This window comes from Rattus rattus, chromosome 16, assembly GCF_011064425.1.
Source record: "Rattus rattus isolate New Zealand chromosome 16, Rrattus_CSIRO_v1, whole genome shotgun sequence".
In the NCBI taxonomy this organism is placed as follows: domain Eukaryota; kingdom Metazoa; phylum Chordata; class Mammalia; order Rodentia; family Muridae; genus Rattus; species Rattus rattus.
The window spans coordinates 4955856-4977087 of NC_046169.1; the positions used below are offsets into that span (position 1 = coordinate 4955856).

The 21232-nt window shown below is 48.0% G+C and overlaps 1 protein-coding gene across 1 annotated transcript in view; it reads left to right on the forward strand.

Annotated features, from left to right (window-relative positions):
- The window catches only part of Katnal1 (katanin catalytic subunit A1 like 1), a 52416-nt gene extending 31432 nt beyond the window's left edge, over nucleotides 1–20984 (forward strand). The window contains exons 5-11 of the mRNA XM_032886904.1: nucleotides 3561–3688; nucleotides 4035–4140; nucleotides 5091–5249; nucleotides 6143–6269; nucleotides 8734–8868; nucleotides 18443–18569; nucleotides 20648–20984. Coding sequence (XP_032742795.1) covers nucleotides 3561–3688; nucleotides 4035–4140; nucleotides 5091–5249; nucleotides 6143–6269; nucleotides 8734–8868; nucleotides 18443–18569; nucleotides 20648–20846 — 981 coding nt within the window. The 3' untranslated portion in view covers nucleotides 20847–20984. The remainder of the gene's footprint in view (nucleotides 1–3560; nucleotides 3689–4034; nucleotides 4141–5090; nucleotides 5250–6142; nucleotides 6270–8733; nucleotides 8869–18442; nucleotides 18570–20647) is intronic.
- Nucleotides 20985–21232: the final 248 nt, after the last annotated feature.

Here is a 21232-nt window from a genome sequence, read left to right on the forward strand (position 1 = left end):
AAGAGTGCTTACTCAGCCATGGATGTAATCTCCAGCACCAAAAAAAAAAAAAAAAAAAAAAAAAAAGAGGGAGGAAGGGAGGGAGAAAGAAAGAAAGAAGGAAGGAAAGAAATAATGCTGTGTCTAAGAAATTTTGCATTTGTTTTTTGGCTATTGAGTCCAGGCAGCAGAGGGTAAGTTGGACGTGGGAGAAGCCACTGCTTTATAGAAAGGACCAGAGGCCATCTACAGTTGAGCCGAGACGTTCTGGTGACTGTATGTGGTTCCCTGCCTTGCAAGAAAGTCGGTATCTTTGTCAAACAGGAGACATTGTCAGAAAAATCCTTTCGCTGATCTGAAACCTGCCGCCTCTGTTACTTCATATTGGCCTCTGCAGTAACAGAGCAGCTAGTGTGTGTGTGTGTGTGTGTGTGTGTGTGTGTGTGTGTGTGTGTGTCTGTGGTGTTCCAGTAGTAGCTCGTCAGCTTACGTGGTCCACATCTCCTGGAATCCTCCTCCAATGGTGGGGCGTGTGAACCATTTATCAGCTGGTCATCATTCCGTGGTAGAGTTCATTCAACAATGTATCTGTAAAGTGCACGGCACAGAGCTGTCTGGATCTTAATCACTCAGTGTGAGAAGCTGCAAAGGAAAATGCTCGTATTATCTGCATTTGGGGAGAGGCTGTGATAGTCACTGACTGCAAGCTATAAATATTTGCTTTGTCGCCTAGAGCCTCATTTTCTTCAGATAGAATGAGAGGCATTACTCACAAAAAATCCTTATGGAAGTTGCCTTGATTTGAATAATGTAGAAATTAGTACAAAGAAGCTAACTATTTTGCTTTAGGGAAAAGAAAAAAAATGTGTGTCAGCTTCCACACTGTCAAATGGTTGCTAATTCTGACCGTAATAACTCGTGTGCAAATCTAAGCGTTCAGAGGTCACTCTGTGACATTCCAGCTAGTGTTCTGTATAAGTCCCAGTGTCCCAAGTGACGGTGTAAGCTTTGCTGCCTGGAAGCTGTTCATGAAAGGAGCACAGCTAATCGGCTGCTCCTGCTCAGGCAGATGGCATGTATGTCAGCTCTCCCCATCCTAATTTAATTTACGTTTGTGATAAGGACACTTCTTGCCCACTTTTACTGTGATTTTGCTGTAGCCTCACAGGTTCGCCCTCCTCTCACTTCGCCATCTTGGTTTGACTGGCCCGGTCATTCAGTGACTCACAACGACTCCGACTCCTCAGTGCAGGAAAGGCTTTCATCTCTGTGACTCCTCCTCCTTCCCATCATCCTTCCCTGCAGGAGCCACAGGCTTGTCTGAAGTGCAGGTCGGATTGGGTGCTGCCCATTTCTCCATCCCGTCCGCAGTCACATCGACTGCTCGATAGCTCGGCTTTCCTACACAGGACTAGATAGATGCTCAGTGAGGGCACACGGTGCATCCTCGTCTGCCTTGAAGCCACGCTTGCGGTCAGATGAGCTGTGTAATACCTTCGGACAGTCCCATGATTCCCATTTTCTTGGTGTGTCTGTCATGTGGGCATTTGTGTGAAAGTGAAATTTTAACTTCACTTTCCACGTGGCAAGTCTCAAATCACAATGTCGGCTCCCGTTGATGCTTACTACTTTGTTTCTAGAATCCTGGAAAATGGTCATAGCGTTCCCAGGGATTGACTTGTGTGTGACCCGTAGCCGTGGCCTAGCCACGCCATAGAATGGAATCCGAGACAGAGCCTGTTCTTTTTTTTTTTTTTTTTTTCAAGAGCTGGGGACCGAACCCAGGGCCTTGCGCTTGCTAGGCAAGCGCTCTACCACTGAGCTAAATCCCAACCTGTTTTAAAACAGAGCCTGTTTTAAGTTGGTTGATATTGTTTGTTCTGTCGTTAGGCTAGAAGCTTGTTTTCCTAGAGTCCGTTTTAACACATGCCGCTTTAAGCGCAAGGATATTACTAAACACTTAACCTAGCCTAGCACTAGTCTGCCCAAGTGAGTAAATCCTTACAGTCAGGTCACCAGAACACCGTTTTGGCCAATTACTGGGTGGCTCAGAAGATCAGAACATCCGCCCCATGAGCCGTTGGGTTCTCCTTTGGTACTGACTGCTTCTCTATCTCAGAAGTAGAACTGGAGAAGTCTGTTAATGATCTGTTGTCTCCTCATTGGAAGCCTTTACCCTTCGTTTTCTATCAGATAGAAGAGGGGCTGGTGCTCTTGAAGGGGCGTGGCTCTACTCATTAGAGCTGTTCTTGTGGTTGAAATCCCTGAGAATCAGAGCATTTTCACAGTCCCCTCTTGAGCACTGCGGAAGCTTGCAGAGCCCTGTAGCCTAGAATTCTTTCTTTCTGTTAAAGCCACGGTATCAGGAAAAGAATTTAGGATAGATTAAACATTTCTTTAAGTCTTGAAACCTGTGGTTAAAAAAGGTCCTCTGATCCGTGAATCTGAAGGTCCTAAGCCAACGGAGGTGGGAGAGCTGGGGGAGGGCTTGGACGTTACTACAGCGCTTGGGTAATAACTCTTTATGAGTAACTGTGATGGGGTCCCAGGAGCTGTACTGAGGAGACCCTCAATTCCCGTGTGGTGACTCAGTAGCCAGGGAAAGCTTATAAGTGCAGGAAAAGTCTCAGGTCCAGCTTGCCTGTAGCCTTTGTTCTGGCTGCCTTGGGGATCTGTCACTAGGCCATTCACTGAACTTGTTAAGCGACTCAGTCAGCTGTGAGATTGGATAGCCAAGGAAAGGGGCTGCTTTAGGAAGGCAGGAAGTTACATTTCTTGTCCCAACCTTTAAATGGAGTCTGACTTAGCTTTTACATTTCTTCTTAGTCAAAACGCTGAGAAGCACCAGGCATGGCGGCGCATGAGGCAGAAGCAGGAGGATCTCTGAGTTCAAGGCCATGATGTGCGAAGTGAGTCCAGGACAGTCAGGGCTCTGTTGCAAAAAAAAAAGCAGAGAAGCACTTAGTTACTTGACTTTCTTTCCCGAGGCTTGTTTTCCTTATCCATAAAGAAAGGAAAAGCAGCCACTGCGTTGGGCTGTTACATTAAATTAGCACTGTGTGAGATAGTCTGTCATAAGGCTGGTGCTCAGTAATTAATTTTCTCTTTGCACATCAGCAGTCTGTTTTCTAGCAGAGGTGCAAATGCTTTGTATCCAGGGAGTCAGAGGCAGGCTTCCCCTGTTGGATACAGTGAGGGCTAGTGAACTCTTACCTGGGACTGTCTGCCAAGGTGGAGAACGTAAGTCTGACCAGTTGAGACACTTCTGCTGAATTCACTAGGCTAGGATGATCTGGCAATGAGAAGACACTATTTTAAGTAGTAAGAAGAGATTTTAAAGAGATTACTCCGGGCAGGAATGTAGCTCAGTGCTAAGGTGCTCGCCTAGCCTGTGCAGGCTCTGGGTTTCAGCCCAGACCCTGCCCCATGTACACACTCCATAGACACACGGACACACACACACACACACACACACACACACACACACACACGGACACACAGACACATTATGTAGCGAAAGAGTTATGTATCGATTAGAGTTATTTTGTTACTGGCCATAACTTCTTTTACTCATATTCCAGGCAAGGAAAAATATGCAAGATGGCGCAAGTGATGGTGAAATCCCCAAGTTCGATGGCGCTGGGTATGACAAGGATCTGGTGGAGGCTCTGGAGAGGGACATTGTGTCCAGGAACCCTAGCATTCACTGGTGAGCGTCCTGAATTACAGTAGAGAAGAAAACTCACCGTAAGGGTGGGGTTCTGTGACTCTCCTCTCCTCCCCAGTCTCCTGATGATGCTTTCATCCGTAATGGCCGTTCTGTCAGCCTCTGACCAAGGATGCTTTACACGTTAACTTGTCGACATGCTGACAGTCTGCTAGCTGCATAAAGTATTCTAATTAATAATGCCAGGATGTTCTCACTGATCATTTTTGTATAGTTAGAATACAGTCTTAATATAAGGGCAGTTTTGTAAGCAGACACATTTAAAATAATAACCTTTTGGCCATAAATCAGGTGTGGCCTGGGTAAACCTGCGACTCTTCTTTCACAGGGATGACATAGCAGATCTGGAGGAAGCTAAGAAGTTGCTCCGGGAAGCCGTTGTCCTTCCCATGTGGATGCCTGACTTTTTCAAAGGGATTAGAAGGCCATGGAAGGTGAGCATTTCTGACAGCCTTGGAGTGGGGATGCTTGTGTAACAAAGGGCAACACTGCTGTGGACCTGTGTGCTAACGCCATCAGTCAGTCGGTTGGTTGGTCGTCCGTCAGGCAGTGCACAGCCACCTGTACAGGAATTCGTAGTTGAAATATGCTGCAGCCACACAGCCAGAGAGATGGGCTTAGGGCGGTGGGGCCGCTGCCTTCAAAGCCATGTGTTTCAGCTGCTGAGATAGAGGCTGGCTTTTAAGAAGGTTTGGATGGCTTTTTCTGTAAATAAAAAGTTAAGCAAATTAAACTGTATATCTCTTTGTGTGTGTGTGTGTGTGTGTGTGTGTGTGTGTGTGTGTGTGTGCGCGCGCGCGCGCGCGCAGGAGTATGTGCATGAAAGTGCACGTGTCTCCACAGACAGAAGAGGGTGTTGGATCCTCTAGGGCTGGAGTACAGGTGCTTGTGAGTCTGACTGGGTGCTGGGAACTGAGTGCAGCTCCTCTGTGATAGCGTCACACGCTCTTTACCACTGAGCCATCTCCTCAGCCCCTGAACAGCTAGGCAGACTTCCCACATGCCAGGATCATGGACGGGAGCCACCGTCCTGCTCAGTCTGTCAACTATGAGCTTATCCCTGGATGCCTCGGACTGGAGAGAGAGACACCTTGAGAAAGAACTGTCTTGTTTTCCTTACTTGTTTTGTTTCGAGACAGGGTTTCTCTGCATAGCCCTGGCTGTCCTGGAACTCACTCTGTAGACCAATCGGACCTCAAACTCAGAGCTCTGCCTGTCTCTGCCTCCAGGGTGCTGACATTAAAGGTGTGCACCACTGCACTGGCATTCCTCATTAGCTTGATACACTGGTTAAATGCACTGATCTTACTGTGACAGCGGGGGAGGGTAGCTTCTGAAAAGCGTTTAAATATACTGTGTTGTTTAATTCACCTTGAAATTTCAGGGTGTGCTGATGGTCGGCCCTCCAGGGACTGGTAAGACTATGCTGGCTAAAGCTGTTGCCACCGAATGTGGGACAACCTTTTTCAACGTCTCCTCTTCCACCCTGACATCTAAGTACCGAGGCGAGTCTGAGAAGTTGGTCCGTCTGTTGTTTGAAATGGTAAGTGATTGATGCTGTGTTTGGATTTCTTTTTTTTTTTTTCTTTTTCTTATCTTTTCTTTTTTTCGGAGCTGGGGACTGAACCCAGGGCCTTGCGCTTGCTAGGCAAGCGCTCTACCACTGAGCTAAATCCCCAACCCCTGTGTTTGGATTCCTAAATGCTTTGTCTGTCTGTCTGGGCATGTGATTCCTCACAGTCCAGGTCTGTGTACCTTCTGATCTTCTGAGAGAGCAGTGTGGCGTTTTGTACTAGTTGTAGACACATCTGTCATAGTGAGTTTTGCGGGATACTTGGAATATCTTTCTCCATGCGATGGAAAAAGGCCGTTTGACATCCTGTCCAGTGAGGGTGATTGGCAGTCTGGACATCTAGCACACTGATGAGACAGAAGACCTTAGAAGTCAGCTAGAGGCACATCTGTCATTAGATACTGATTTATTTAAAATTGTTGCCAGGAAGGTTTTTGGGATGGAAATGTCTCATCATAAACAAGAAAGAATTGCCAGGTCTGGTGGCATATGCCTTGGAAGGCAGACAGGTAGATCTCTGAGTTTGAGTTTGAGGCTAGTGTAGTCCAGGTAGCCACTCCCAGACCAGTCAGAGCTGCATAGTGAGACCTGCCTTAAAATAATAACAAACAAATAAAAAGTGGAAAAATGACATAACGAATCTCTATATATCTTTCACCCAGCATCACCAACCAGGTAAGTTTTATTTTTGGATTGGCTTTTCCTAAAATGATTGTCAGTGACATGGTAGTGGTGGGACCTTTTATAGACAAGAATTGCAGCCTTCATTTGCCACTATTTTAGAAGGAAAGCCAAAAGCTACTTAAAAATACAGAGTGTTTTCTGAGATCACCGAATGGCTGCTTTAACGTATTCTCCCCAAGGCGAGGTTCTATGCGCCCACCACGATCTTCATCGATGAAATAGACTCCATCTGCAGTCGAAGAGGGACCTCCGATGAGCATGAGGCCAGCCGCAGAGTGAAGTCCGAGCTCCTCATCCAGATGGATGGTAATTGTCACTAACGAGTCCTCGGATTCCCTCCTCCTCAACTCTGTCTGCATCCGTGCTGTGGAAGGTCTCAGTGAACGGGTCAGAAGGCCACTCGCTCAACCACCCACTCGTTCATGCATCCTGAAGGGCTCTCTGGGGACTTAGTGTGAACCCTGTCAGTCTGGGTTCTAGGCTATGGAGCAAAGGCCTACTGTGCCCACCCAGGCTCTAAAGGTGTGCCTGGGCCTTCAGACCATTGCAGGGAGGGCTCGACAGGGGCTACACCGTTTGAATAATAATATTGAGGCATATTTACTGGTTTTCATTTAATTCCCTCACAAGTATGTAGTAGAGTATTCCAGGGTCACAAAACCTGGGAGTGTTCCAAAGCAGAGAGGCAGAAGCAGAAGGAGAGGGCAGCTAGTCTCTCATTTACTCAGACACTGAGCCATTTGAAAAGTCTTCTAACCAAGACTTGAGAAGTTTTGAAAACTATGCCTGTCTTTCATAAGCTATGTTGTCTATCTTGATTTGATGAGTCATGGAGTCTTATTTGTACAATGAATTAATACTTTGAACATTCTGTCTGTCTGTCTGTCTGTCTGTCTACTTGTGGTGCTGGGGCTAGAACTTGGAGCCTTGTGTCTGATATGCAAGCACCGCTGAGCCAGCACTCAGCCTTCCTAGCCTTCGGTTTCCAATGGCAAATAGTGGTAGACAAACTCCACGCAATCAGAGCTCTTTAGAGTTCCACAGATTATTTTTTTAAGAATAGCAAAAGTTCTGAGACCAAACCTTTGAGCCTAACTGCTATACCACAGGCAAGCAGCTGACTAGAACGTCACAGAGTGGTCCCCTCTGTGGCAGAGGAAACTCTGGGCATAGGAGTCACAGTGGTCACAGTGGGAGGGCTGCAGCTTGGGAGGCAGAGGGGCTTTTGTGCCGTGGCTAGAATTATCCAGACAAAGAAGAAAAGCATTTGGGGAGCCATGAAAGAGAGTTAGGGGTGCAGCACTAATTTTAAGAGACAGCTCACTCTGGTAGTTGTGTGAGAGACAAGAGGTGATTTAAGTCCATGAGAAAAGATAAAAATGTGTCTAAAATATTCAGCAAGTGTTGTTTCTGATCATCTACCGGTTTTGGACACCCAGTGTTTTCTATTTCTGTGAAGAGGCATCACGACCAAGGCAACTTACAGGAGAAAGCATTTACTTGGGTCTTGCACACAGTTACGGAGGATTAGTCACTAGTATCACAATGGGGTGCCTGGCAGGCATAGTAATAAAGAAATGGCTTAAGAGCTCATATCTGATTTACAACTTGGGCTAGGCTTTTGAAACCTCAAAGCCCACCTCAGTGACACACTTCCTCCCATAAGACCACACCTCCTAATCCTTTCCAAACAGTTCCACTGACTTGGGATCGATCCAGCACTCAAACATCTGAGCCAATGGGGACCATCTTCATTCAAACCTCTACACTTGGGATGGGTGCTTAACATCACATGGTACACAACGCCAGGGTCTTAGAGACCAACGATGACATTGAGTGCCAGGAGACCTGCCCCTCGGTCAGTCTATTTCAGCGCCTGCTTATATATGAAAGGAAGGAATTTGTTTTATTTGAGAGGAAAACATAAGAGTAAACATTAGATATTTCAAATTGGGGCCAGGGCATAACTGAGTACACATTCAGTAGCAGGATTTTATTCAACGTCGCCATGGCTGTCTGTTAGTTGGAGAAATCCAGTCCTCATAGGGATGACTTCAGAAGACATCTAGGAGCGATTTACTTACTGTGCACGTCTGCGGCCTTCAGTGTGAAGTGATATCGCACTGTGCATCACCCGAGCCAACTGTGAGCCCTCCAAGTCTTTGTTATTGTCTTGTCGTTGTTCTGGTTGTGAGACAGATTCTCTCCGTTTCGTAGATCTTGCTGTCTTTGAACTTTCTATGTAGACCAGGCTGGCCTTGAACTCACAGAGATTCATTTGCCTCTGCCTCCCAGGAGCTGGGATTAAAAATGCACACTGCCATGCTACCATGCCCTGATAGAAGCTTTAACCCTAAAACTAACTGTGAGTAGGCAGACAGTGCTTCCTCTCGTTATAAAACTCTGTGCCGTGTTTCAGCTGTTCTCACTCTTGAGAAGGCCACTCAATTACAGCCTCATCACCCCCAAAATAAGTCAGAAAAGAGGAGTTGATAGGGAAAACATGAAAGCCTCAGTGGACTCGGCTCCGAGTCCTCGGAGACAATGTGCACGGCTTCCTTACAGAAAGACCGAGCAGCCCGCCCTAGGCTGCTGAGCTCTTGGGCTCCTCAGTTTTGCTCTGTGTCGTGCATGGTTTTGCCCCTCTGTCGAGGCCACAGAGATGGGGAAGTTGCCTCCTTGGCTAACACGTGGAGATGCTGGCTGAGGGAAAGGATTTCAGTGGCCATCACAGGGACACTGACGGCTTTCTCCTGCTCCCTGTGCCCAGGAGTTGGAGGAGCCTTAGAAAACGATGATCCATCCAAAATGGTGATGGTCCTGGCGGCTACGAACTTCCCGTGGGACATCGATGAGGCTCTGCGCAGGAGACTGGAGAAGAGGATCTACATCCCTCTCCCCACAGGTGTGGTGCCTTCCCTTGCTGGACTTGGAACGCTCTGTCATTTCCTGTTAACCCTCTTCTACTTATTTAAATCTCGAGTCACGGGCACTTTGTTTGAAGACCTCTGTGGTGTTAGAAGGCCAGTCTGAGTGGTGCGAATGGAGACCACGTGACAGCCTCCGCATCTCAGAGAAACCCAGCTTCAGAGCAGTATTCGTGCTGATAAGTTTGGTGCCACTTGAGTTCTTTTTTTTTTTTTTTTTTTTTTTTGGTTCTTTTTTTTCGGAGCTGGGGACCGAACCCAGGGCCTTTGCGCTTCCTAGGCAAGCGCTCTACCACTGAGCTAAACCCCCCAACCCCTTGAGTTCTTTTTAAAATTGGGTTTCACTAACCCTTATTTAAATATTTTTTAAAAGTTGTCTTAGAGACTTTGAAAAGTCTTGAATGTTGAATTCTTTTTTTTTTTTCTTTCCCGGAGCTAAGGACTGAACCCAGGGCCTTGCGCTTGCTAGGCAAGTGCTCTACCACTGAGCTAAATCCCCAACCCCCATTTTTTTTTTTTTTTTTTTTTAATTTTTTCTTCCAGTTTGTAGTTTTGCTTTTCAATTTTCTTTAAGTTATTTCTTGATAGCCAGAGTATTTTTATTTTGTAAAGACCTTTTTTTCAAGTTTTTTTTATTTTGTTTTGTTTTTTATTAATAGGGCTTCCTGTATCTTAGGAAATGTTTCCTTACCCCCAGGCTGCAAAGTTTTCTTCTTCTGTTGACTTCAGAAACCATATTTAGCTCTGTGGTTCTGTTTGAGTGGATTGTATGCGTAGGTTGGCTTTTATTTCTTCCATGTGTATATTTGGTTCTAGTACCATTGAAAGGAATTTTCTCAATTCAGTACAAACCTTAAGAACTGGCATCTTGCAGAGTGTGTTCCAGACAGTAATGGAATTGAATTAGGACTCAGTAAGATATTTAGATTACCCCAATATTTTACTTCTAAGCAAATTAACTCTGAATAACAAAAGGGCCTAAGAAAATTGGGAAAATGGAAAATATTTTTATCTTGGAAGAAAAATATGTCACACTAAATATTGTGATAAGACATAGAGAGTTTAAGGTCTGTAAACATGTACATTAAAAAGGAAGGCTTGAAGGCTGGAGAGATGGCTCAGCGGGTAAGAGAACTGACTGCTCTTCCAGAGGTCCTGAGTTCAATTCCCAGCAACCACATGGTGGCTCACAGCCATCTGTAGTGGGATCTGGCGCCCTCTGCTGGTGTGTCTGAAGACAGCTACAGTGTACTCATATACAATAAATAAATAATTTTTTTTTTTTTGGTTCTTTTTTTGGGAGCTGGGGACCGAACCCAGGGCCTTGCACTTCCTAGGCAAGCGCTCTACCACTGAGCCAAATCCCCAACCCCCAATAAATAAATCTTAAAAAAAAAGGGAAGGCTTGAGTTGGTACTATTTTAGACTGAAACAAATTAGCCTCTGTATGTCTGGAAAATAAATTATAAAAATGTTAAGTGAAATATGAAATAGATATTAATAAGGCAAATATTTGATTTTTTTTTACATCTCTAGAGCAGTAATCAAGAGCGGCAGATAAATTACCAGTGTTAGAATAAGGAGTCACCGCGACAGATCCTACAGACTAAGTCTAGACCGACACCTGAGTGAAGGTAGCCTTTCCCTACATTTCTCCATGCATGTCTCTGGACGAGCATGCAGTGGAGACCATGCAAGCCATCGTGGGTGAGAAAGTCACAGCTGTTAGCATCCGCACTTAAAGAGAAGACGGGCCTCACCTCGCTACTCTTCTCTGCTTTCAGAAAGCGAGGAGGCTGAGCTCATGGGGTAAACTCTTCCTGGGCCACAGTCCAGTGAGGCAGAAATCAGTGCCCTGCGCCCTGGGCAGTTTTCCTGAAAGCCAAACATCGGGCCCAGTTAGACATAGGCTCCCCTTTTCGTTTTCCTACACAGGAGAAGCTGTACACGCGCCCCATGGAGCTGTGTGAGTTTTTTCTAAGTGCCATAGGCTTCCGGTCCTGTAGCATCTGGGGCTTTCTGGTGTTGGTGGCCCTCAGGTCACAGCACGCTGATCCCTCCTCAGTGCTCAGCCTGAGCCAGCAGTGCTATGGGAAGCTAGAATGTGGGGCGCACGTCCCTCTTCTCAGTCCCTCCAAGGGGGAGCTACAAGTTGACCTTTTCCCTGGTCTCTGGAGCAGTGTTAGCTTGGGGCAGAACTGACGCTGTAGCCGACAGCCGTTCTTCCGATTTCTACACAGTGCACGCGATGAGCATGCCCACTTCTGGAACTTTCAGCTTCTGGACTTCTCATGTGGCTTCCGAGCCGCGCTGAGGTTAAGCCACTATCTCTCCACCATCAGAGGAACCGCAGCTAGGGTTTCTTGTTCACCCATGCTGCACCCCTCTCAGCCTCTGTTTTTATTGCCATGTCAGCTGTCACTGTCCCCTTGTGCGTTGAGGTGTGTCTTTCTGAGTCCAGTTAGTTCTTTTGTTTTTAAATCAGTTTTACTGAGGATCGACTTAGACACAATCAACTTTCTCCGCTTAGGAGTCTGAGATGCGGCAGCTGTGTGCCACCATGAGGCCACACAGAGAAGCCATGCACCTCTCCTCCAGAAAAGCTTCCTGAGCCCTCCCCGGGCCGCCTTCCTTCTTCCCTCTGAGCTGATTTGCCGTTTTTGTTGTCTCACTGTGTGAACATGTCCCAGACTGTCCCTCCATTCCCTGTTGGTTGAGATTAGACTCTGTCTAGGTTGAGGCCATGGTGAATGAACTGACAGTTGGGTGCTTGGTGGCCGATGCGCTAGTGTCTCCAGCATAAGCACTGAACAGGGACAAAGGTGACATGTTTGGCTGTAGCAGCAGGCTGGTCACTGTCCTCCCCGCTGTCTTTAAGACACTGCCCTTCGTATTGCAGTAGTCGACCATAACGTCCAGTTCCCTGTGTGTGTGTTGGATGTCTTGGTCTTCCTGCAACCGTCAACGGGGTACTGGCCATTTCCTCTAACCGTTCTCTGACACGCTCATCCATTTTTGTCCACTGACCCCTTCCTTCGCCATCTCTTTTCTGCTTTGTGTCTGTCGTGTGAATTTTAGGTGTGTTTTGCAGATCTGTCATTGCCAGTTTTTAAATAGTTTGTTGTGATGCTGGGACTCCTCCCTGTTGTCTTGTCCACTTGTCTCTCTTCCCTCTAATTCCTCCGTTCTTCCCCTGCGTTGGTCATGTGGCCTGTGTCTCAGAACAGTGTGGCAGAAGCGATGCTAAGAACATCCTGACACCCTTCTCGTGAGGGCCAGGCAGCCATGACATGAAGTTACTCAGGCAGCTATGGAGAAGCCCACACAGGAACCGGAAACTTCTACTAACAGCCACCATCTTGCCAGTCACAGAAATGAGCTGCTTCTAGATTGACTAGTCCAGGCTTGTAGTGCACTGTGTGAGATACTAACTGTCCACTTGACACAGCCCACAGTCACCAGAAGGGAGTCTGGATGGTCGCCTCTGCCAGATTGGCCTGCGGGCATGTTTGTGGGGGGTTGTCTTATTAGTTGATGTGGGTGGGGCCAGCCTACTGTGGGCAGCACCGTTCCGACGCAGTTGGGCCTGAGCTGTATCAGAAAGCCAGCTAAGTGTGGGTCTGTGCACCACAAGCAGCACTCCTCAGTGTCTCTGCCGTGGCTCCTAGCTGCGAGTGAGTTCTCTGGTTGGAGGTAATGCTCTGCCCTCCCTCAGTGACGGACTGTGACTGGGACATGGGAGCCATGGACTCGTTCTTCAGATAAGTCACTTTGGGTCGGAATAGCTCGTCATAGCAACGGAAGGAAACTAGGTTATGCTCTGGGTCGGACAAAGAAAGAGGACCTATAGAGTGTATCTCTCTGTCCATCTGCTTCTCTCTCTGTCTGCGTGTTGATGGTGGGGTGCGGAAGAAAGAGTGAGAGAGAGAGAGAGAGAGAGAGAGAGAGAGAGAGAGAGAGAGAGAGAGAGAGATTGGTGGATGGAGTAATTCAGGGTATGGCTCATGTAACCACAGCGGCTGGCAAGTGCGCAGATCAGGGTGAGCTGCCATGGTAGAGACCCAGGAAGAGCTGATGTCATGGGCAGTTAAGCGAGAAGCCTGTCAGCCTACAGGCTCCCATTTTCTGGGCGAGGCCAATGTTTTAACTGAAGCCTTCAGCTGATGAGGTGAGGCCCAGCCCCACTGTGGAGAAGGCTCTTGGCCTTCCTCACAGTCACCAGCCTAAACACGTACCCCCAGAGTAGAACTCCGCATGCACCTAGGCACTTGGTCCCAGCCAAGTTGAACATAGAAATTAGTCATCACCGACGCCGGACCGGACATTCTAGATAAGAAGCTTCTAGATTCCTGAAACTGTAAGAGGATATATTACCCAGGCCTCTGTACTTTAGCCCAGAGACTAGATTGCCACTTCCTACTTCATGGCAGCCATTCTGACCTTTAGACAACGCCGCTTCTACTCACTGCTTTCCGTTTTCTTCATTTATTTGCATTTTTCTGTGTCTTACTCTGCCCTGTGATTTATACCCATGCTGCATGCTGTCGAGCGTCTGGGTATTGCTGTCCTATACAGGGCAGCCCTGCTGGCACTCGGAGGCAAGACTAAGAAAACTGCTCTTCAGTTCCTCAGGGCTGGAAAGATGGCCAGTGGTTTTCGGGAGAACCCTGGTTTGATACCCAGCGCTAACACAGTAGCTCACAACCCTCTGGAACTTGAGTCCCAGGGGGTTCAAAGCCATCTTCTGGCCTTCGCAGGCATTGCACACACAGGGCTGTAGCCATACAGGCTGGTGAACACCCAGATGTGAAAATACTTGGCCTCGTGGCTTCACATAAGTTTATAGTGGTTTGCCATAGGAGGGCTGATCTGGCGGGCGTCAGTTGTTTCTCCATGGCAGAAAGGGCGGGAAGCCTTGTCTATGACTTTTGAAGCTGCACCTTTGTAACAAACATATTACTCGATCTCTCTAGAGACTTGGCCTCCAGGCTATCTAATGTAATTAATTGGTAGTTTCAGCTCACAGGCCCTGCTCTGTGTCACCTGTCCTGTCTGTCACTTTTGATAATCTTAGGATTTAAACACATTTCGTTTTCTTACAGTAGTGTTTAATTGCTGGTTGAGCTTATGAGACGATCTTACCTAGAGCACTGGCTGAAGGGTCTTAAGACCCTGCCATCCCGAGTGTCTGCCTGTGTCTCTGGACCCGTGACCTGAATGTGTGTCCCAAAGGCCCCCAGGCTCATTCCTATCTCCAGAACACAGTACCTGGGGGTGAAGAGTTCCGAGGCTTGTCCTTTCTTTCCTCTTTCCTAAGCATTTGGAAGTGTTTGCTGTTGTCTCCCCACTGTGACAGTTAGTGCCAGCTTGTCTCACTCGGCTGTGTGTGCGTGAACTCGGGGCCGAATCGTTTATTAGCATTCTCTGTTTATTCAGTAATTGCCAAGTCAGATGCTCTTGTCCCCGCTTCTAGGAAAGAAACAGGACATCCTCAGAACTCAGCAGTCCCCAGAGTGTCCTCCCAAGCACACTCCCTTCCAGGCCCGCTGCTAACCGCTGTCGTTCCTTTTATAAAAATGATTTATTGTTTTTCCTCGTAATTTGTATCACTTAATAATATATTTCCAAACAGTTTTATTTCTTTTGCAATTTTACATAAATTCAGCCACAAAATGGTGTCTGTCTGTCTGCTGCTTTTGCTCAGCGTGTTTCACATGCAGATGTAGTTCCTTTCTAAGCCATGTGCTCTCCTACTGTCTAAACATAGCCTCGTTGCATTAAACAACAGAAATGCACTTGCACACAGGTCACGAAGACCAAGATGAAGGTGTCATGGAACCCGGGTGTGGGGTGCATGCTGTGGTAGGAGATCTCTCTCACGAACAAGTGTCGGAGATTTAAAAAAAAACCAACCTGTTTCTTAGCAGTGGGAAAATGGAGAAGAGGAAGCTCCGCTTAAAGCCAGCTTCTCCACCACAGAGCTGGTTCTGCACACAGGGAAGGAGGAACAAAGGAGAGAGGAACCCAGGGAGGGACATGGACACTCCTGGGCACAGGCGGAGGTCCTGCAGGCCACAGGCGCTGCCTCTCCTCATCCCTTTGGTGGTCAGTGTGGCTGGGAGAGGACTTTACCTTGAAGGGGGATGAGAGACTAGGCACATCTCTGTCATATTAGCCCTGAATGAGGCAAAATAGTTCTCCAACCCTTAACCTATCTACGTGCAGGGTGAGCTGAAACTGCCCAGACGATAAGCCATCAGGGAGGACAGACATAGGATGAAGGGACAGATGCCAGGTCTTCTCCTCCTGACCTAGTTGTGGGACATCTGTAGACCCAGGGGAGGACTGTGTTCCTTTCTAAAGTGGCTGTCCAGGCTCTAGGGAGGGAGCCGATGCTGCTGTTTTCAGTGATTCTGTGCTACAGGTATTCCCCAGCAAGACTGTGGGGACGTCACCAACAGTGCAGACTAGCTGTGCGCCCCTCAGAATTAATGCTGCTAAGTCACTTGAGCAAGCAAGGGGTTACTCACTTTCTATCATTCCCTCTGAGATCCTGCTCTTTGCCTGGTAGACCCTGCTCTTTGCCTGCCATCTTCCTCTGGTATCCACACGTGACCTTCCTCCTGAGTATGTCTGTGCCCTAACCTCTCTGTAAGGACACCAGTTACACTGGGTGCGGGCGCAGTCGCATGAGATCTTTTTTTTTTTTTTTTCCTTTTCTTTTTTTCGGAGCTGGGGACCGAACCCAGGGCCTTGCACTTGCTAGGCAAGCGCTCTACCACTGAGCTAAATCCCCAACCCCTTGAGATCTTTTAAAAACCTGTCACCAAGTGTAGTCAAACTCCAAAGGACTTGGAGTTAGGACTTCAACATAAGAATATTTGGGGGCATGGTTCTTGTGATAATTGGAGTCCCCGATTCAAGCGTGCTCCGCATGGTAAGTTCTTTTAGTGTGTGTGTGTGTGTGTGTGTGTGTGTGTGTGTGTGTGTGTATGTGGTGCATAGCCACATGCATGTGATTGTGTGTGCATGAGTGCTGTGCATGTGCCTCTGGAGGCCAGCAGTCAGTGTTAGGAGTCTTCCTCTGTCACCCTCCTCATTTTCTGAGACAGGGTCTCTCACTTGCTTGTAGCTCGTTGACTGACTAGACTAGCTGGCTACTGAGCTTTCAGGACCCGTGTCTGTCTCCCAGTTCAGGGATCACGGTTCATGCTGCCCCTCCAAGATTTTGATGTGGGCGCGAGGGATCCAAACTCGGGTCCTCATGCTTTCGTGGTGAACAGTTTGTCTGCTGAGCTGTCTCTGCAGCCCCACAGCTCCCCTCTAAAAACCTGCATCTCGAGAGTTCTCCCTGAGATCATTAACTGTTTTCCTAGTTATTTCCTGAAAATGCTTTTAATTTTACAGTTATTTTACTTGTAATGGATTGGCACTGAGTTTTGCGTAGAGTATGGGGGAAACCGGATCTCATTTTCCCTGAGGACAGGTTTGCTTTTCTTCATTGCCCATCCCACCTTTCATCCCTGGAGCCTAGGGCTCACCTCGCTCCCATTTCTATCCCACTGATCTGTTCATCTCCAGAGAGGTATCCCCCCCCTACCCGCAGGCAGCAGGCAGGCAGCAGGCAGGCAGGGTGCTGTTGCTCTGCAGGCCTTCATAGAAATCATAGTTGTCATCGTGTGTGTGTGTGTGTGTGTGTGTGTGTGTCATTGCTGTCAGCAGCAGCAGCAGCCACAGCTCTTCCCACCTTGCTGCTCCCCCAGAGCATCTCAAGGCTCTTACCGCTCTGTAAACAGACCTCCTCAGACATTCTGTGGAAATGCTTTGAGGTTAGGAATCGAGAGAAGAAATGTAAATGTAGTTCTATGAAAGATAGAACTAATCAAGATTAAACCGGTAGGTGCGGACTCTACTGAGACAATGCTGAGGTGTGGCGTGAATACCTGACATGGTGGGGTGGCCTCCCAGAAGCCAGCGGGAGCTTACCGAGGCCCTGCTGTTGTCCTGATAATGGGAAAAAGTCTGTATGCCTTCGTTCTCAGGAACGTGCTCATGAACCTGTGGGTATAATGTCACCGGCAGCCAGCCCTCAATTCACAAGTGTGTGTGTGTGTGTGTGTGTGTGTGTGTGTGTGTGTGTATGTGTGTGTGTGTGTATGTGTGTGTGTGAGTATGTGTGTGAGTATGTGTGTGTATGTGTGTGTTTATGTATGTGTGTGTATGTGTGTGTATGTGTGTGTATGTGTGTTTATGTGTGTGTGTGTGTGTGTGTGTGTGTATGTGTGTGTGTGTGTATGTGTGTGTATGTATGTGTGTGTGTGTGTGTGTATGTGTTGTGTGTGTGTGTGTGTGTGTGTGTGTGTGTGTGTGTGTGTGTGTGTGTGTGTGTGTGTGTGTATGTGTGTGTGTATGTGTGTGTGTATGTGTGTGTGTATGTGTGTGTGTGTGTGTTTGTGTGTGTGTATGTGTGTGTGTGTGTGTATTTGTGTGTGTGTATGTATGTGTGTGTGTTTGTGTGTGTGTGTATGTGTGTGTGTGTGTGTGTGTGTGTGTGTGTGTGTGTGTGTGTGTGTGTGTGTGTGTGTGTGTGTGTGTGTGTGTGTGTGTGTGTGTGTGTGTGTGTGTGTGTGTGTGTGTGTGTGTGGAGGGTGGGGTTTGTAGTATTGTAAGCACCTCGTGAATGGTGAGGAGATGTAAAGGAGTTTTTTTTTCTAATATTTAACATTTCTTAAATAACAGTTGAGGAAAATTAACCTTATTTTGTATCTTAGGGAAGAGAGACCCAGGTAAACCTGTCATGGCCTGTCATAGTGTTTTGTTCAAGCAGGTCTACCTCAGACTACAGCAACGGAAAGCCAAGCAACTCAGCACAGAGCCATGTCCAAGCCAGCACTGGGGGAAACCATGCTGGCACCAGGTGTCCCTGAACTCGAGCACCCGGGAGCTGTTTGTGCTCACTGCTAAGTCTTAGCTTTTCTGAACCACGGACAGAGCTCCTTAAGTCTGTCATCCTAACATTTGAACAGGGTTCTTCTGAGGAGTTATCCTCTGTCTGTCTCTTTTGACCAACTAGACCAAATAGTTTTTCTATTTTAAAGTAATTCTGTGTTTGAGGTATTTTGCCAGCAGGTATTAGAACCACATTCATGCAGTGCCTGTGGAGGCCAGAAGAGGGCGTCAGAGCCCCAGGAACTGGAGTGACAGAAGGCGTGAGGTACATGTGGGTGCTGGGAATTGAACCCAGGTCCTCTGCAAGAGCAGCCAGTGCTCTTGACTGCTGAGCCGCCTCTGCACCCATCCCCCTGATGTTTTTAGTTCGAAGCCGTCTGAGGCTTTGAAGACAGCATTTATCTGAGCTCATAGAGAGCTCAGAGCTGTGGTTCTCCTCTGGCATCTGTTAGGAGAACTAAGTCCCCTCAGGTTTCTGTGACCACGTATAGGAAGTAGAGAGAAGTGCTGGGGGCCTCGCTGTCTTGGTCTCCTGGGTGTGTAAAGGGGATCCCTCAGCAGAAGCGGTAGTAAGTTTACGCGAGACCTTCCATCTTCCCACAGCAAAAGGAAGGGCGGAGCTCCTGAAGATCAGCCTCCGGGAGGTGGAGCTGGACCCCGACATCCACCTGGAGGACATCGCTGAAAAGACCGAGGGCTACTCGGGCGCCGACATAACTAACATCTGCAGGTATGTCCTGGTGACCTGTGGCCGAGCCCACACGTTAGTTTAGATGTGTAGGACAGCTGGTCTTAAAGTCAGAGGTGTTAGTCCCAAACCTGAAGGCAGCACCCCGTGTCCTGGAGGTTTGCACATATTTTTTCTTTTCAAATAGCTTTACTTTCTTTTTAAAAACATTTTTTTTTTGAGATTTTAATATAACTACTACACTGGTCTCCCTTCCCTCCCCTTCCACCAACCTGATTGCCTAAACATGAACGACAGCCATGCTAACACCCACGCGGCTGAGCTTAGGAGGCTCCAGTCCCACACAGACCAGCAGGCAGCCAAGGAGCGCTGAGAGCAGAGAGACAGTCTTCCCGGGTGCAGGACCCAAATGGTCAGCCCTAAAAGCATACACACCGTCATGAGTACTCCCTTCACACACACCTTGATGGTTGTTTGACAAACACGTACATAATACGATGGATGACTTGCTTCCTCTCGCTCCATTCTTGATACCAGGTCCTCTTGCCCAGGCTGTAAATTCATGCTCCTCCCGCCTGTGTCTCAGAAGTGCTGGGCGTATAGACGCTCTCTTAGAGTTTCGGGCTCCAAATACGGGCTTGCAAGGGCTGGACAAGTGCTCCACCAGTGAGCTCTATCTCCATTCCTCATGTAGGTTTTTGGTTGCCGTAAGAAACACTGTGTCTTACTCGGCAACAGAACTGAGCAACCCCACCCTAATCAGCTTTAGGGTGGAGCGCAGCCGCACTGTGGAAGCAACAGTGTGCAGCTTTCTCGGGAGAATTTGGACCACGTGAGGATGAAGGGAGTTGATCCGTTTCATTGATGGAGGAGACACAGTTTTCAGTTCCCATCTACTCTAAGGACTTCGTGGTTTTAGATCCATCACTGGAAAGAGAGAACTTTTAGTTCTTATGGAGAAGTCTGCGTACTTAGTCTCCGTGCTTTCCCTTAAAGCTTTAGCCCCTGTCTCCCTCGTGTTTCCTGCATTTGAGTCCAGAGGCTTCACGCCCACAAGTTTCCACCGTCTCTGTAGTAAAACACTGGCAGACCTGAAGGTGAGGCTTCTCGTCCTCCTAGTAGGCCTTGATGAGAACTCAGCCATCTCTTCTACGGCTTCCTGTTTATTTACCGTTGATCAGGAGAAGCATCCCACAGACGTCCCCCGAGGGACCTGTACATGGAGACAGTTGCATCCCTCCCTGCCTTCGCTCCATTTGCTGAGGCGGTACACTGACTTATTGGTTGTAAACTTGACATTTTAACATTAGCAGATGTCCGTTCCCAGCATGCGATTCTCCATTCCAAAATTGACTTCCTCTTCCTAAACTGAGCTTGTCCTGGGCCTCCGAGATATAGTACACTTCCCAACTCCTGTCCTATTTTGGTGCGTGCGTGCGTGCGTGCGTGCGTGCGTGCGTGCGTGCATGCGTGTGTGTGTGTGTGTGTGTTTGCAGGTGTATGAATGTGTGCAGATGCCTGTGCACTTGGAGATCAGACATCAATCTTGGATGTTGTTTCTCAGGTGCCGGCCACCTGATTTTGTTTGTGTGGTGACTAGGGCTGGGTTTCTTTTCTTTTTGGCAGGGTCTCACTGTGTATCTCTAGCTGACTAGGTAAACCAAGTTAGCCTCAAAATCAGAGGTCTGCACCTTCTGGCTACTTGACTAAATGTGTGTACCACCACCCCTGGCCTTGCCCTGGTTTTTGAGACAAGACAGTGGCCTTAGACTTGCCAAGTAGGCTGGGCTAGCTGGCCAACATGCCCTAGGGATTTCTGTTTTCACCTCCCTAGGCCTAGGATGACAAGCCTGTGCCAACATACCCAGCATTTGGGGGTGGGGGTGGGACTTGAACCCCTGGTCCTCGTGCTTAGATAGCCAGCACTATTCCAACTGAGCCATCTCCCCAGCTTTTGCGTTGGTCTTGAACCTCTTCCCAAACTTCAGGATGGGACTGGAGGCTTCCGAGTGGTGTCTGGAAAGCACACATAACATCGTCCTCAGTTACTGTGTGACTTTGTCGTTGAGGTGTTGAGAGCAGGTGCAGGAAGGCTGCTGACTGCTTTGGTCTGGTTGCAGAGACGCTTCTCTGATGGCCATGAGGCGGCGCATCAACGGCCTGAGTCCAGAAGAGATTCGGGCCCTGTCCAAGGAAGAGCTGCAGATGCCTGTCACCAGAGGGGACTTGGAGCTGGCGCTGAAGAAAATCGCCAAGTCTGTCTCTGCGGCAGACCTGGAGAAGTACGAAAAGTGGATGGTTGAGTTCGGATCTGCGTGACTGGTCAGCGTCTTCCATTTCCGGGAGTTTGTTTATGAAATGTGAAGAAATTCCTGAAATTAAAAAAAAAAAAAGTCTGGAATTTTTAATCAGAGAAATCTTCACTTAAAGGCCAAAACAAAAATGCCTAGAGGTACAGAGAACCGTGGTTGAGAAGTAAGAGACGCCCACAGAGTCTGCTGGCTTCAGGCTACAGAATAAGCAGGCCAGGGCCCTGGGGCTGAGGGGCGGCTCTGGGCGGGAGGGCCTTGTTTACAGAGCATTTGATTGGAATGGTCACTTGGAATGGAAAGATGGTGAATTCTTCAGGAAACATGATCTTTGAATCTGTAGAGTGCGGTCCCTGTCGGAGTGTGATGTGCAGTTAGCATTCTCGCTCACTCCCC